The sequence below is a fragment of the Oryctolagus cuniculus genome, chromosome 3 (genome assembly GCF_964237555.1).
Source record: "Oryctolagus cuniculus chromosome 3, mOryCun1.1, whole genome shotgun sequence".
Classification (NCBI taxonomy): domain Eukaryota; kingdom Metazoa; phylum Chordata; class Mammalia; order Lagomorpha; family Leporidae; genus Oryctolagus; species Oryctolagus cuniculus.
Window position 1 is genome coordinate 58,585,444 of NC_091434.1, and position 16,581 is coordinate 58,602,024.

Here is a 16,581-nt window from a genome sequence, read left to right on the forward strand (position 1 = left end):
TTAAAAGCAATCATTCGCCTCCTTTGGATCTTAGTATTAAATCCCACAGTGAATTTTACATCTGATTTTTTCCTTCCTTTATTAATTTCCCCCATTTTCTGACTTTTGAGAAATCTTTACATTTCTCTTTTATTCATGAAACATTTGAACCTCACTAGTATCAATGTAGGCTCCAATATGAATATTTTTCCACCCCCATTAAATCTTGCATTATAGATAATTTGTATTCAAATGTTATCAATGACTAAAATTGTTCAGAGTGTGAGAACTTTGACTTATCACAAGATCACAGTCAATGAATATAGTCTTGTAAAATCTTACTTTGTCTGAATGCTTTATCTTCTGTGCCAGTTCTGTGGGGAAGGGATTATCTTTCTTTATTTTTATAACTCCTAGCAGAGTACCTTCCTAGGGATAGCTTCATAAAAATAGTTGTTGAATTAATATATAAATGACTATACAATGGATTAATGGAATTTTTACTATAAAGAAGATTTATAAAATGATAATGACTTACTAAAATGAAGTAAATGATCCAGATTTCAAGTAACAGCTGAAAAGGGGGCAGAATAAATTTAGTATATTTTATTTTAGATTTAGTTTTTTTTCTTTCTTAACACTAAGGATTATATACATATATATTATAGGTTTAACAAATTAGGAAAATTATATAGTTCTTTAAATACCATTTAACAAGCTGTGTCAGGGGGAAGATGTTTGGTATGTAATATTGCCATTCTTTTAAAAAGATTAAGTATTTCTTTGAAAGACTGAGTGACAGAGAGAGACAGAGAGAGGGCAAGGGGAGAAGATATAGAGAAAGAGAATCTTCCATTGGCTGGTTCACTCCCCAAATTATAAGAACTGCCAGGCCTAGACCAGGCCAAAGCAAGGGGCCAAGATCTGCTCTCGTCTCCCACATGGATTGAGGACAGGAGCAATTATTTGAGCCATCTTATGCTCCATTCCCAGGCACATTATTAGCTGAAACTCAAATGTCACTCAGTTATGTGATGCTGGCATTGCAAGCAACAGCTTAACCTACAGCACAACAACGTTGGCACCTGTTGTGGTATTTTGACTCAATCTGACATTTCGTCATTTTTCTGCAACAAACACTCTTCAGTTCTGTATATGGAAAATATTTGATAAATGCAGATGTTAGCTTGAAAGCTTTGTTAGAGATTCCTCTTAAGTGAAACCCACACATGCTTATGTCTACATTTATTTAATATTTATTTTTTACTCTTGAAGTAATGCTATTTACATTTGAACTTAAATGCAAACCATATCAGTAAGATATCAGAGATTAAGCTCTGACAGAATTAAAGTTAGGATGGTCACGTGTTTGCAAATTTCTATATAGTTAAAAAGAAACATTTCTATAAAATAAATGCTGAATAGTAAGTGATGTGGAACACTCTGCACTTAGTTCTACAGTTCAGTCAAGGAGGGCTCCAGGAGATGGTTTACTACTGTCCGTGTGTGGAGTGCAGAGGTGGAGAATGCTGTTGAGGTCAAGCAGTGGAGATCCATGGTGTCAGAAAAGTAAACAGTTCAGTTATTCCCGGGAAGCCTTCTTGCTGTAGACAGGTAATTAATGGTCCCACTGTTCTTCTTTTTCATTTACACCTTCTTCTTCTTCAGGGAATGCTGATTCATTCTGACCTTTCAGATGTTTAACTCCTGAAATTATTAAAAAGAATGTGAAAAATTTCAGTGTAATTGAGTTCCAGCTTTGCAGCAAGACATAAAGGGAATAAACAGAAGGTTTTCATTGGGATATGGGTGCTTTTCTTCAAGATTCTCAACAATGTAATCCTATATAACCCTTTTAATATACTGAGCAATAAAAACACACCCAGTCAACTTTCCATTTGAGACAGGCTATCTTTCATAATTAAATCTCCTGCATTAAGGATTGCATCACAGCCTATTAAAAACCTATTAACTAATAATATGTTCACAGATGCTTATTATAATTCTGATGTATCATTTAGTTCAAATATTGCTTTTGGCACCCCTGAACTCTATTACAACGAGAATCATTGAAGCTCCTAGTAACAAAATAGTGTGTGTGCCATTTCTGGAACTTGTAAACAACAAAACAATCACAATATTGTTTGTCTTCTTTCAGAACTTGGTTTCAGAATTCAGTTATGAGAATTCTCTACTCAAAATCCTTCTACAACTTCCCCCCTAACCTACAGAGTGGAAAAAACATGAAAATTCCTTTGTCCTTATGAGGCTCTAATGATCTTGCCTCACCGCTACCTACTGAGCCCCATTTCTCACCAGCCCTTCCTGTTCCTGCCTTTAATAGAAATTCACACTTCAACAGCAATAACTTCTTCTTTCCCATTCCCTGGCCACCCCTGGCTCCTTCAGTCCTCCAGGCCTATCTCTTTCTGTTATTACTGCCAAACCTCTTCTTCCTCTTCACATACCAAGTCATCTCCCACTTATCTTCATTTCAGCTTGCTTCCTCTCTGAAGGACACGCCAATCCCCCTTGTACACTCAGCTGGCTCTTTGACATCTTCCCCCACTGCTTGTGGGTCACCTACTCCTGAACCAATTAACTTACACAACTTATTGTTTATATATCTTTCTTTTTAGAGTGAACTCCTTGTATGTCAGAAAACAGCTTCAGTTCAGAGCCAGAGGCACAATGCCTAGCAAACAGCAGGTGATCATAAATATGTATTGGCTAGATGATTGATTGAATTACCAATGAAGAGAAAGTTTGGTATAGAATTTAAAAAAAAAAGAATTTGGCAGTTTCTCAATAACCTATCTGGACTTTTTTTTGCAAACCATTCAAATTTAGAGTATAACTCTGGAGGCAACCACTACAACAGTCAACCTAAGAAATTATCTCTCATTTACTTTGGGATTATTCTGTTAAGACAGCAAACTAATTGAAACTCCATGCACACAGGTAATATGAAAAATTTGCTACTTTTTATATTTTGGAAAATCAATTCATAAGATTTTTATACATATTACTGAAAAACTCCAGTTATAATTGATAAATGAAAGGAAGCCACTGTTCATTTTTGCTCTGAAGCAGACAAGCAAAAAATATCTGGATATGCATGTACTGTAGTCAGCAAGCCTGAGAGTGCCTTTGGCAAAGAATGACATCCTTGGGCTTGGTGGATTATCTAGCAAAAATATTTGATCAGTTGTAATAATATTTAAATACTTTAACTTCATCTGCAAACACAGATCACTCACAATTCCTGTTGACTCAAGACTGTAGAGAGAAATTTGTTATAAAGGAATGGAACGGATTTCATATTATTATAAACTACATGAAAAGGAGATCTAAATGCTAAGGGAAAGGGAAGGGAGTTCACTGAACATCCAACTGGTTTCACTGCTAGAGTTTTACAGACCTCTAAACCTCACAACTACTCCATCAGATAAATACCTGGATGGCTAAATTTAGGCTAAAATAAGTGATTAGTTCATGATTATAGGAATAGTATGGTCCTGAGAGAAAATATTAAAGGGCATTTCATAGTTTCTCAATATATCAGTATATTGAATGGATGAATGAGTCATAATATTGCATTAGCAGGATATTGCAACTCATTTTCACCTTCAGCTTCTGAAGTGCTGACCCAGACTTTGCTATTATTCTGTAGGCTTCAACATATATTTAGATATACCAATTTACTTGGTTCAGAGGGTCCTGAGGTTCCCTCTGAAATATTAAAACACAATAACGATTCAGCCATCTGCCACTACTTTCCTCAGCTGAATTAGACTAACTCTACAGGTTTGCATATTTTCCATTTGACTTCACAGCTCATCCCTTTCATCCATAAGGTAAACAGAAAATAATTACTTTGTATTCAAGACAATTCTTTTAAAATGAGCGTTAATGACCTGATGCCAAGATTGGTTTATCTAAATGAGAGAGTCCAACATTAAAAATCAAGAATTAAAATGTCCAACTTATTAACTAACAACCTCCAAAACTTGAATATAGATCTGCTTGCTTAACCTAACGCATATTTAATTTATAATAATAATGATCACAAAGTTATATGAGAAAATTATGTTTATTTATTTATTTGAGAAGTAAAGCTACAAAGAGAGGGAGATACAGAGAGGTCTTCCATCCACTGGTTCACTCCCCAAGTGGCTGCAACAGTTGGAGCAGGGCCAATCAGAAGCCAGGAGCCAGGAGCTTCTTTTGGATCTCCCACACAGGTGCAGGAGCCCAAGCACTTGGGCCATCTTCCACTGCTGTCCCAGGCCATAGCAGAGAGCTGGATCAGAAGAAGAGCAGCCGTGATACCAAACTGTGCCCATATGGCATGCTGGTGCTGCAAGTGGAGGCGTAGCCTACTATGCCACAGCGCCAGTCCCCAAATTATGCCTTTTAAAAAGTAAAATAACTCACTGGGAGAAACCTTGGAAGGTTCCATTCTTAGCTTTATTTGTTTGTGATAATAGTTATTTCCACGCAAAATGTTTTGATAGAGCAGAAGCTGATGACATTGGATCACAGAGTTGTTCTTTAGAATATCTCCTACAAATTTTTTGATTCCCAGAGTAGTTTACACTAATGCCATATTTCAATTGGATAAAAATGGTTAATTTATGTGATTTTTAAAAAAGATTTATTCAGAATCAGAGAGAGAGAGAGAGATCTTTGACCCATTGGTTCACACCGTAAGTGGCAGAAACAATCAGGACTGAGCCAGGTAGAAGCCAGGAGCTAGGAGCCAGGAGTTTCATTCGGGTCTCCCACATGAGTGCAAGGGACCCAAGTACTTGGACCAACTTCTGCTGCTTTCTCCAGCCATTAGCCGGGAGCTGGATCAGAAATGGAGGAGCAGGACAAAAAACGGTGCCCATATATGTGATGCTGGTGTCACGGGCTATGGCTTCACTCACTATACCACAATGCAAGTCCCATTAATTTGTGTTTTGAAATAGTCTTCAGGACAAGCTTTCTCTTTGCCTTCCAGCAATATTCACTGGGGGTACAGATACATTAATGCTGCTATTAAAGTGTGAAGTCTGCTGAGGACTTCCTAAGAATTGTCTTTTCCCTACATCCCTTCCCAGTCTCAAACACACAAATGCTTGGGTTTCTTTCAGTTTTCTTTAAACCTTCATTTGATGTTTGAGTAATTCTGAAAGTAGAGGAAAATAGATTTATATGTGGATGTTGTTGAAATTCTCAAAGATTCCTCTGTCAAATGCTAAAGACATAGGCAAATGCTCCATCTGCACAGGGGCTATGGCTCAGCACAAGGCAAAGAGCCTCCTGGCGCGAGTACAGACTCAGTCAGGGCTGCATATAGGCAGAAGGCACAGAGATCCCAAGAAAACAGGGGTTGTTCTTTTCTCCATAGCAATATGAGCATACAGGAAGACATGCAGGCTCCCGTTATGTTGTATGAATGCATGAAGTGGTGATGAAAACAGCTGTAGGAAAAGAAAGTAGATTGAATAAAGGAAGAAAGGGAAAATAAATAAATGTTGTAACCAACAAGAACACAATATATCTGCTCTTCTCTGTTCTGTAGGTCAGGTGGTGAAATGTGGACTGGATTTAGTTGTAAAGCAGCCCAATAAAGAATTAGGAGTGGTGAACCTTTATGTAGAAGCTTGTATTCAGCTAAACACAGGTCAATATTTTTATGAATTAGTTTAGAACCTAACATGTCAGGTTTACTACATTTGTTAATGAGAAATTTGGGAAAGATGATACAGTGAATGGCAAAACTAGTATTCCAAAGGTTTCCAAGAGCTGGAATGTTTGCCTAAGCAGTTAAGATAGTGGTTATCAGAGATTTTGTTTTTAGAAAAGATATTTTAGTTCTAAAAAATATAGTATGAGGAACACCTTGACTGAACATAGCAAAGGTCTTAGGCTACTACAATTTCAATGTGAAATAGGTGTTATCTTTTACAAAGAAAACAGCTCTTGATGCTCTTGGTGGCATTCTCAAAGGCGGAGTGGACAGTTTTAGAAAGAGACTTGGTCTCTAACCAGGTCAGACTTTTGCCACAACATGCTGCTGGGTTCTGGGCTCTGCATTTCTAGAGGACCATTGAAAAGGATGATTGGGACCGCGGCTCACTAGGCTAATCCTCTCCCTGTGGCGCTGGCACACCGGGTTCTAGTCCTGGTCGGGGCGCCGGATTCTGTCCCAGTTGTTCCTCTTCCAGTCCAGCTCTCTGCTGTGGCCCGGGAGTTCAGTGGAGGATGGCCCAGGTGCTTGGGCCCTGCACCCGCATGGGAGACGAGGAAAAGCACCTGGCTCCTGGCTTTGGATCAGCGCAGTGCACCAGCTGCAGCACGCCAGCCACAGCGTACTGGCCACAGCAGCCACTGGGGGGGGGGGGGGGGGGTGAACCAACGAAAAATGAAGACCTTTCTCTCTGTCTCTCTCTCACTGCCCACTCTGCCTGTCAAAAAATAAAATAAAATCAAGTTAAAAAAATAAGAAAAGGATGATTGGGATGGAAAGAAATCTAATGAAAATGATTTTTTAGAGGAATTGTAGATGAAACTGAAACATTTAATATGGAGAAAATAATATAGGCTTTCTTTGAACAATTAAAATTCTATTAAAACAAATAAAATTAATCCATGTAGATTCTGAGAGCAAAAATAAGGTAAAAAGCTGACACTTATGTGCATATAAGGGCAGGGGACAGATTAAAACTCAATACAAAGGAGAAAGTTCTGGTTGTGGTATAGAGGGTTAAGCCACCTGTGATGCTGGCATCCCTTATGGGTGCTGGTTCAAGTCCTAGCTGCTCTACATCCAATCCAGCTCCCTGCTAATGTGCCTGGGAAAGCAGTAAAGCATGGCCCAAATTCTTGGGTCCCTGCACCCATGTGGGAGTTCCACATGGACGTTGTCATTTGGGGAGTGAACCAGTGGATGGAAGATCTCTCTCTCTCTGTCTCACCCTCTCTGTGACTCTTACTTCTAATTAACAAATTTTTTTTTAAAAAGAAGAAATTTCTTAAATGCTTTCTGTTTTCCCAGTAATACATGTATGAGTTACCATCACTGTGTGTGTTTATGTCAAAGTTAAATTTCTACTTCCGAGGAGACTAATAGATAGACACTGCATTGACAGGTCAGTCAGCCCACTGATGCTGAGATGCTGTTAATCTATAAAGGAAATATTTTGTACCATTGAAAAGTTTGCTTTGCTATGAGTACTGAAAGTTACAAACAAAGGCAATTGTAACTTAAAATGACATAATAGCCTAAATCCACATTTTAAAAATAATTCACATTAGAAGCAACAAATGTAAATATATTCTTTTTTCCCAACCACATACTTTAGACATTAAAAATCATTCTCAAGTCCCCTAGAGAATCTGTGGGTGGATTTTAGTGAGCTATGACCTCCTTGATATTCTATTTATAGTTGTATTTGTGCTTTTTTTTTTTTTTTCTGAAGAAGGTCATCATTTTCAGCAGAATCTCTAGCCTCCAAACAATTACAAATACAAATACTGGTCTAATCCCTTAAGTTTAAATATAAATGAACACTTTCCTTTTTTAAACTTTTATTTAATAAATATAATTTTCCAAAATACAGCTTATGGATTACAATGGCTTTTTCCCCCCATCACTTCCCTCCTACCTGCACCCCTCCCATCTCCCGCTCCCTCTCCCATTCCATTCACATCAAGATTCATTTTCAATTCTCTTTATATACAGAAGATCAATTTAGTATATATTAAGTAAAGATTTCAACAGTTTGCACCCACACAGAACATAAAGTGTAAAATACTGTGTGAGTACTAGTTATAGCATTAATTCACATTGTACAACACATTAAGGACAGAGATCCTACATGAGGAGTAAGTGCACAGTGACTCCTGCTGTTGACTTAACAAATTGACACTCTTGTTTATGGCATCAGTAATCACCCTAGGCTCTTGCTATGAGTTGCCAAGGCTATGGAAAATAAAGGAACACTTTCAAACATTGAAATGACTTGGTTAAATTCACAAATTCTTTGTTTCCTGAGCTGAAACACAAACCTTGGCCTCTAATTCCTACTGGAAACTCATTACTTGAATCATTGGGACTTAGTCTTCTAGTAGCACTGATCCTTTCCCAATTAGAACCTAAAGGAAAATAGGGCAGTTCAAGGTTATGGACCCTTTTCATTATCAAAGGGCTTTACATAGTAAATTTAAACATAATTTTCAGTGCTGTTCTTTTCATAGAATTTGGAGTCAACAAGATACAGAATTTAAGCTTGCCCAAGATCATTCCCAAGTAACAAACAATGCTCAGGTCATTAGGAAAGAGACAGCCTTTCTCTCGTCTGTGTTCAAATCTGGAACTAGACTCAGGAAGTCACAGAAAAACTATCATGGTCTAGTCTGTGGTGATGAGACACAGTTGTAATCAAGCAAAATGTGTTCAGTACCATAACGCCCTTCCTGTATGCTGAGCATAAAAGAGATAAACCTGCAAACCAGATAGAGCTATAGGCCAAAGAGTGATAAGGTACATATAGATAGGCTAACTTAATGAATAAGTGCTATGGACCAATAGAACAAATAATGCATAAGCAGAGTGCTGATAAGAAAAAGTCGAGTTCAAATTTGGGGTAAAGTAATCTGGACAAGCATTTTTTGCGCAATTTGCCGGTTACATTAAGGGAAACAGAAAGGCTTATGTCTATGAAAACTTATTTGCAACATACATTGACCAGGAATTAGTTTTCTGAAGACCGGGTCCCAGGAAATGATTTCCATGGCCCAAGAAAGATGATTTTCCAGTAATTCCTTGAGTACAACCAACTTTATCCAAATAATCATGCTAGCTATACTCAAGGAACATAATTGAATCTACAATACGGTAGAGAAAGGTGCCCCAGCAGAAGTCCATCATATGTCAATTTGAAAATGTATTCTACATTTCCCTAAATGCTTTCATACATATTATATTTTGGTTAATCCACTTTTAATTTACTGGTAAGGAACAGGTTTACATTAATATAGTGAGGGTCACAGAGAGCTATTTCATTCCAAATCAAAACTATGTCCCAAATACACCATAAATCTATCCCTTTCTACTTTTTTTTGAAAGTAAATTGCATAAAGGCAGCACAATTAAATTCATTCTAACATAGTGCCTGGTCAATTAACATGAATGGCAAAGCAACATGTAATTGTTTTACTTAATTCCTCATTACTGAGGGAAGAAATTCCCTGCAGAAGAATAAACATGTAGTATGCTTTTCTCTTCATCGTACATGGGAATAGGGACAACATGTTTCTGTGATATTAACAGGCACTTAGAAGTATCATATATTTAATACTTATTTTTTAATCTATCATATATTTTACCAAAGCCTTTCCTCAGGAGTTAAAATAAAATGAAAGATTTAGAAGTAAGTACTGAAAATGTAAGAGAGAAGACATTACTAAAAACTATTATTACAAGTATGAATATAAACAATATATTTGGAGAGTAATGTGGTATAATTTATCATAGTGTAAAAAAGCATCTTGATCTATAAGGCTGAGATTAGAGTCAAAGAAGAGTTATTTATATACATGTATATACAAATTTAATTAAAATCAAATATATTTTGCAAGGATTCTGCTGTTCAGTCTAGGATGAAAATCACTTTGAAAGACAGGGCACCTCTTTTGCCCTCAGTAGTTAAGTATCCTTCTAATACTTCCTTTTTCTCCTGAAGCTAATGCTCACCCCGTGAATTTAGAAATAGAGTTAAATTTTTAAACCTATGTATAATGGAGCTAAACAGCATCAGAAAATTTCACTTTACAAAGAGAGAGAATGGCTGCCAGGGTGCAACTCTTGATTGCAATTGATTGACCACAATAGCATATATAAAATAAAGAAAGTATTGATTAGCAAGAGTCAGTGGTTAGCTTTGAAAGCACTAAAAATAAAATAACAAAAAGAGAATTGCATTTGCAGCCACAGAAGCAAACATTGTGTTTTTAAGGGCATCCTGAGAAGGACTTCCTGTGCTGGTATTTTGGAACTCTGTCCTCCAGGCAGGGCATTTCCCTGTTGAAACAACGGCCACTGCAGGCTACCATGCTCTGATGTCAGCGTGTGTCCCAGTAACATAACCAAATCACCCATCTCAGATCCTAAGCACGAAAGAACACTTGCAATAGCAGAATTTGCTTACAAGGAGAGAAGGCACTGTCTTCACTTGTTAGTAATATTTCCTTTTATGAACTAACAAATTTGCATTCCAATTTTAATGTCACTTTTGGCATGCTTTTGTTGAGTTCAGATATCTCAAATTCAACTGGCTCTTGGTCACCATAAAGAAGAATGCATTTGGCAGACTGTGAAGATGAGATGCTGAGCTTGGCCAAGAGTTTTCCAAAGTGGCAACTTGCAGGGACTCCTGGAGATGGGACAGAGGATACTACCTGGCTTCAAGACATACTATCAGGTTACCGTCACCAGAACAGTAAGACACTGGTGACAGAACAGGAAAAAAAAAGGAGCAATGAAACAGAACAGAGAAGCTAAGAAATTGACCAATATACATGTAGTCAAGTAATTGTTGACAAAGCAGAAAGCCACAAAACAGAATAAATACAGTCTACCAACAAATGGCACTAGAACAGGATATCTGACAAAAAAAAAAGAAGGTGAATCTAGATTATCTTATACTTTTCACAAGCAATATTCCAAAATGGATCAAAGACCTAAATGAAAAAAACAAATTTATAAAACTCCTAGAAAACAGCATAGGAGAAAAACTTAGATATCCTTGGAATGTGAAAATGACCTTTGTATAGACACTAAGGCCAAAAACAATGAAAGGAAAAAACCTGACAAGATGGTCTTTGTTAAAATTAAAAACATCTGCTCTGTGAAAGATGGCAAGAATGAGATGACAAGCTACAGACAGGAAGAAAATGTTTGCAAAAGACACATTCAATTAAAGCCCAATATCAAATATAATATAGGATTTGTAAACTCAACAATAATAAAACAAACAACCAAATTAAAAATTGAATAAAGATCTGGGCACTCCACCAAAAAAGATTCACAGATGATAAATGAGCATATGAAGAAATTATCACATCATGTCATTAGAGAATTGAAAATTAAAACAGGCGGCGCCGTGGCTCACTAGGCTAATCCTTCGCCTTGTGGCGCCGGCACACCAGGTTCTAGTCCCAGTCGGGGTGCCAGATTCTGTCCCGGTTGCCCCTCTTCCAAGCCAGCTCTCTGCTGTGGCCAGGGAGTGCAGTGGAGGATGGCCCAAGTACTTGGGCCCTGCACCCCATGGGAGACCAGGATAATTACCTGGCCCCTGCCATCGGATCAGCGTGGTGCGGCGGCCATTGGAGGGTGAACCAATGGCAAAAAGGAAGACCTTTCTCTCTGTCTCTCTCTCTCTCTCTCACTGTCCACTCTGCCTGTCAAAAAAAAATTTAAAAAAAGAAAATTAAAACAATGAGGTACCATATACACTTACAAGAATGGCCCCAAACACAAAACACTGGAAACACCAACTCCTGGTAAAGATATGTAGCAACAGGAATTCTCACTCATTTCTAGTGGGAATGAAAAATAGTACAACCACTTTGGAAGAAAATTCAGCAACTTCTTGCAAAAGTAAACTCACTATTACCATACATTTTAGAAATCCTTTCTTGGCATTTGCTCAATTAAATTGAAAACAGGTCCATACAAAAACCTATGCATACATGTTGACAGCACTTTATTCATAATTGCCCAAAATTAAGAACAACCAAGAGATCCTTCAGTAGGGGCAAGGAAAAAATACAGTGCATCCAGATGATGGAATACTATTTAGTGCTAAAAAGAAATGAATTAGCAAGTCATGAAAACACTTGGAGGAAACTTAAAATATAAATAGGAAACCGCACTGTGGCTCAGTGGGTTGAAGCTCCAGCCTATAGTGCTGGCATCCCATGTGGGTGCTAGTTCAAGTGCCAGCTGCTCCACTTCCAATCCAGCTCCTTGTTCATGTGCCTAGGAGGACAGCAGAGGATTTTCCAAGTCCTTGGGTCCCTGCATCCACATGGGAGACCCGGAGGAAGCTCCTGGCTTCTGACTTCAGCCTGGCTCCCTCCTGGCTGTTGAGGCCACTGGGAAGTGAACCTACATTGGAAGATTCTCTCTCTCTCTCTCTCTCTCTCTCTCTCTCTCTGTGTGTGTGTGTTACTATGCCTTTTGAATACATACATAAATAAAAATAGTGTGAGTAAATCAAAGGAGCCAATCCTAAAAGACAGTATACACTATGTTTCCAACTATATTACACCCTGGAAAGGCTAAAAACTAAGCATACGGTAAAAAGATCAGTGTTTGCCAGGGTTAGGGAGGAGGACTAGAGGAACAGGCAGAACACAGAGGATTTTCAGGGCAGTGTAACTCTTCTCTATGATATTACAATGTGTTGATACACATCATGCATACTTGTCTGAACTTCTGGAATACATAACACTAAGTGTCAAGTACTTTAAACTATGGTCTTTGAGAGAAAATGAGAGGTGGATTCATCAGTTGCAACTGTGTACAAATGGGGAGAAATGTATGTATGTATGGATGGGGTATTTGGTGTATAGAGCTCAATTTTTCTACAAATATAAAACATTTTTTCATTTTTACATATTTATTTGTTTGAAAGGCGGGGGGGGGAGAGAGAGAGAATATCTTCCATCCACTGGTTCACTCTCTAGATGGATGCATCAGCTGGGACTGGGCTGGTCTGAAGCCAGGAGCCTGGAGCTTCTTCTGGGTTTCCTATGTGGGTGTAGGGGCCCAAGGACTCGGGCTATCCTCAGCAGATTTTCCCAGGCCATTAGCAGAGACCTGGATGGGAAGTGGAACAGCCGAGACAGATGTCCATATGGGATGCCAGCACTGCAAGTGGCAACTTTACCCACTACACCACAATGCAGCCCCAGTAAATCTAAAACTTCTACACCAAATAGTTAGTTAATTTCTTTAAAACATGAATCTAGATGCAATATTGAGAACAGTCTGCAATTAGGCAATGAATAAATTAAGAGACAGTTAAGAGGAGATGGCAGCAAGAAATACAATTGTTTAATGGATATAGAGTTTCACTTTTGCAAGATGTTTTTGGAGTCTGAGATCTGTTGTACAATATATTTGACACTATTGTGTTACTCTACTGCACACTTAAAATGGTTAGGATGATAAAAAATCATATCACTTTGGTTTCCCATAATTAAAAAAAACATAAAAGAGAGAGTTGCATAATTCTAAAAGAAGCAAGATAGGAGCCAGATTAGGTTTACAGTACTGAAAATGTTGGGAAAAACTTACACAATGCATCCATTTGGAAGACAGAGCCAGTAGTATTTGCTGAAAAATTGGATTTGAAGCATAAAAGATGAAGAGGGGTCACATATAGCACCAAAGATTTTGGCCAGAGTAAATGAAAGAATAGTATATTCACTAACTAATATGGAAAGACTTTCCTAAAGAAATCTTTGGATTGAATATCTGGAGTTCAGTTTGAAAATGTTAAACTTGAGGTTTCCAATGTATACCCCAGTGGAGACATGGATATATTGGTCTTGAATTAATTCAAGATAGCATTATGGGCTCAACTATAAATGTGGAAGTTATTATTGTAATATAATATGTAAAACTATTACACTGTTGGAGCTCACCAAGAGCAGGAATAAAGAAGAAAGGTGTGTAAGACCTGAGACTTGAGTAGTTAAACACAAAGAGGTCAAGGAGAATAGGATGACACAGAAAAGGATATGATCCAGGAGTACTGCATGAAGTAGGAGAAAGACCTAAAATGTAGAAGCATGCAAATCAAATGGATAAAGGATATAATTAAGAGATGACATGATGTTACAGTGTCAAAAGCTGCTCAGGTCAAAAAATTATGACTGAGAATTGACCTCAGAATTTAACAATAATCAAGTCTTTCATGACCTACACAAGAGCAGTTAAGCAGTATAGGGTGGAAGTCCAGTTTTGAAGGGTATTAAAAAAGTATGAGGGGCTGGCCTTGTGGCATAACTGATAAAACTGCCACCTGCAACAATGGCATCCTATATGGGCACTGGCTGAGACCCAGCTGTACCACTTCCGATCCAGCTCCTCGCTAATGTGCCTGGGAAAACAGCAGAAGATGACCCAAGTCTGTCTCTCTTCCTGTCTCTCTTTCTGTGTGTGTGTGTGTGTGTGTGTGTGTGTTTCTAACTCTTTCAAATAAATAAATAAATCTTTTTTTAAAAAAGAAAAGGAGTATGAAGAAATAAGGTTGGTGAATGTTGATAACATTTTCAAATAATTTTGCTCTGTGAACAAAAAATTTCTGTATTAGGATGTAAGCACAGTGGAGTCAAATGGAACTTTTTCCCCACTTCAATGTAATATCATTGAAATACAATAAACTACACACACTGAGAGCATAAATATACTGGCTAAGAAAGGGAGGAGATGCTGTTGGTGGGAAGACCCAGTAGTGGCAGTCTCAGAAAGTTCTCTACTGGTGGCTTCAGTTTGATCAAAGTAGGGAGCAGGGTCATTATGGGGAGGATGTGTTAGAGTTTTGCAGGAGAGTAGAGATGGTGAAGCAGTAATGTAAGGGAGTGGAAGAGAGAACTGATTAGACATTTAGTGTGTTGACAGGAAACATTAAGTGACCACTGGAAGTCTTGTAGTAATGGATTTCAGATAAGACCCATCAATGAGGTCATATCCAGTTGCAAAAGAACAAGCATGCCTTAGGCAAACACTAAGTCTTATCATATTTAAACATTCTCAATTTGCTTTTCATTCCCTCTCTAAAATACTGTGTTTTCATATACATTTTTCTATATCCATGCCATTTATAGAAAAATAAGGCAGGAATGTTTGGATTTTAAATAATGGCATTGATGGAGCCATGTTCAGTCTGAAAGTACTGACAAACTTAAATCATCATAAGCCTTAAGTTGGAATAATTCGGAGCAAAAACACTTCTTTAGAATTATTTCGTAAATAGTTCATTTACAGGCCCATTTTTTTTCTCAGGCCCTCATATGCTGAAAGATTACAAATTTTAAAACTGATAAATACTAAAATTCCTTTCAAGCCCAAATTCTCCTGGCAATGTATTATCACTGGCAGAATTTGAGGAAAATCCATTGGTATAAGTTGAGTTTGTGTCCCCTAACAAGACATTGAATTTCCAATAACCAGCAGCATCTGGAAATAGTCTTTGTAGATTATCAAGATAGGATGAAGTCATCAGTGCAGAGAAATGTGGACACAGAGGGACACGTATAGAAAGAAAATGATGTACAGCCACAGAGAGGATGCCATCTACAAGTCAGGAAACATCTATGGCTACTGGAGGCTAGGAGAGAGGCATGGAGCAGATTCTCCTTTAGCACTCAGGGGAAGCCACCTCTGAAGATGTCTTCAACTCAGAGTCTGGTCTCCAAAACTGTGTGACAGTAAACAGCTGCTGTTCAGCACTGAGCTGCAGAGCATGGTTATGGCAGTGCTAGCCAGCTAATGTACCCAGAGAGTTGGAGTAGGTATGGAAGATCCTCCTATCCTCCTCCCTCCACTGTGAAATGCCCTCGGTTGGTTTAAATCACAGCCACAGGGTTCTGCCTGCTTTCAATAAAACACTCAGCTTCTTGGAAGCAGCTGCCATGAGACTATATGAGCTCCACTTCGCCTTTTGCAGTAATGTGCCAAACTCAGGACCAGACCAAATTCTCTGGAGATTATAACACCCCCATACTTCTCTCCATATCTCCACATTACTCCAGAGAGCAGTCTATACTTATTTTTTTTAATTTGAAAGTCAAAATTACAGAGAAGGAGAGAGAAGGAGAGGGAGAAAAGGAGAGGGAGAATGGGAGAGGGAGGAGAGAGAGAGAGGAAGAGAGAGAGAGGGAGAGAGAGGGAGAGAGAGAGAGAGAGTCTTCCAACCACTGGTTCACTCCCCAGATGGTCACAAGGAAGCCAGGGGTTTTGTTCAGTTTTCCCACATGGGTGGCAGGGACCCAACTACTTGGGCCATCTGCTGCTGCTTTTCCTAGCCCATTAGCAGGAAGTGGATGCAAAGTGGAGGAGCTGGGATAGAGCATTGCAGGCAGCAGTTTTACCTGCTATGCCACAATGCCAACCCCTACTCCAAAGGGGATTCTTGAAGACTTCAGTCTCCCCCAAGGTGATCCATCGCCCTTCCCCTTACTTTCCTCTTTACTCAGGTAAAAGGGTATGGGCCCTCTCTCTATAGACTCCTTACCTTCACTCCCAATAGCTTTGTCCTCTTCTCCTTTATGATGCTGTTGAGAAAATGAAGTCAATCAGGCTTCCTTGCTTACAAGCTGCCAGGCAGCAGGCCCAGAAGCTGACACATTTCTGCTATGTAACTATTTGGCTGCCTGCCACTAATGTATGTAAGAATATATAGGATGCTGGGGGCATAGCTGAGCATCTATATTCAGAGGTGTACACTCGCCCACCACCAGAGTGCGAAGGTAGACTCCCTGTGTGCTCGCCCAACACCACAAGAACACAGAGGTAAGAAGCTGCAAGTCAGCTTC

The 16,581-nt window shown here is 38.6% G+C and overlaps 1 protein-coding gene across 1 annotated transcript in view; it reads right to left on the reverse strand.

Annotated features, from left to right (window-relative positions):
• Nucleotides 1-1,219: 1,219 nt before the first annotated feature.
• Nucleotides 1,220-16,581, reverse strand: part of PPP1R1C (protein phosphatase 1 regulatory inhibitor subunit 1C) — a 157,678-nt gene continuing 142,316 nt past the window's right edge. Inside the window, exon 5 of the mRNA XM_002712322.5 lies at nucleotides 1,220-1,686. Coding sequence (XP_002712368.1) covers nucleotides 1,598-1,686 — 89 coding nt within the window. The 3' untranslated portion in view covers nucleotides 1,220-1,597. The remainder of the gene's footprint in view (nucleotides 1,687-16,581) is intronic.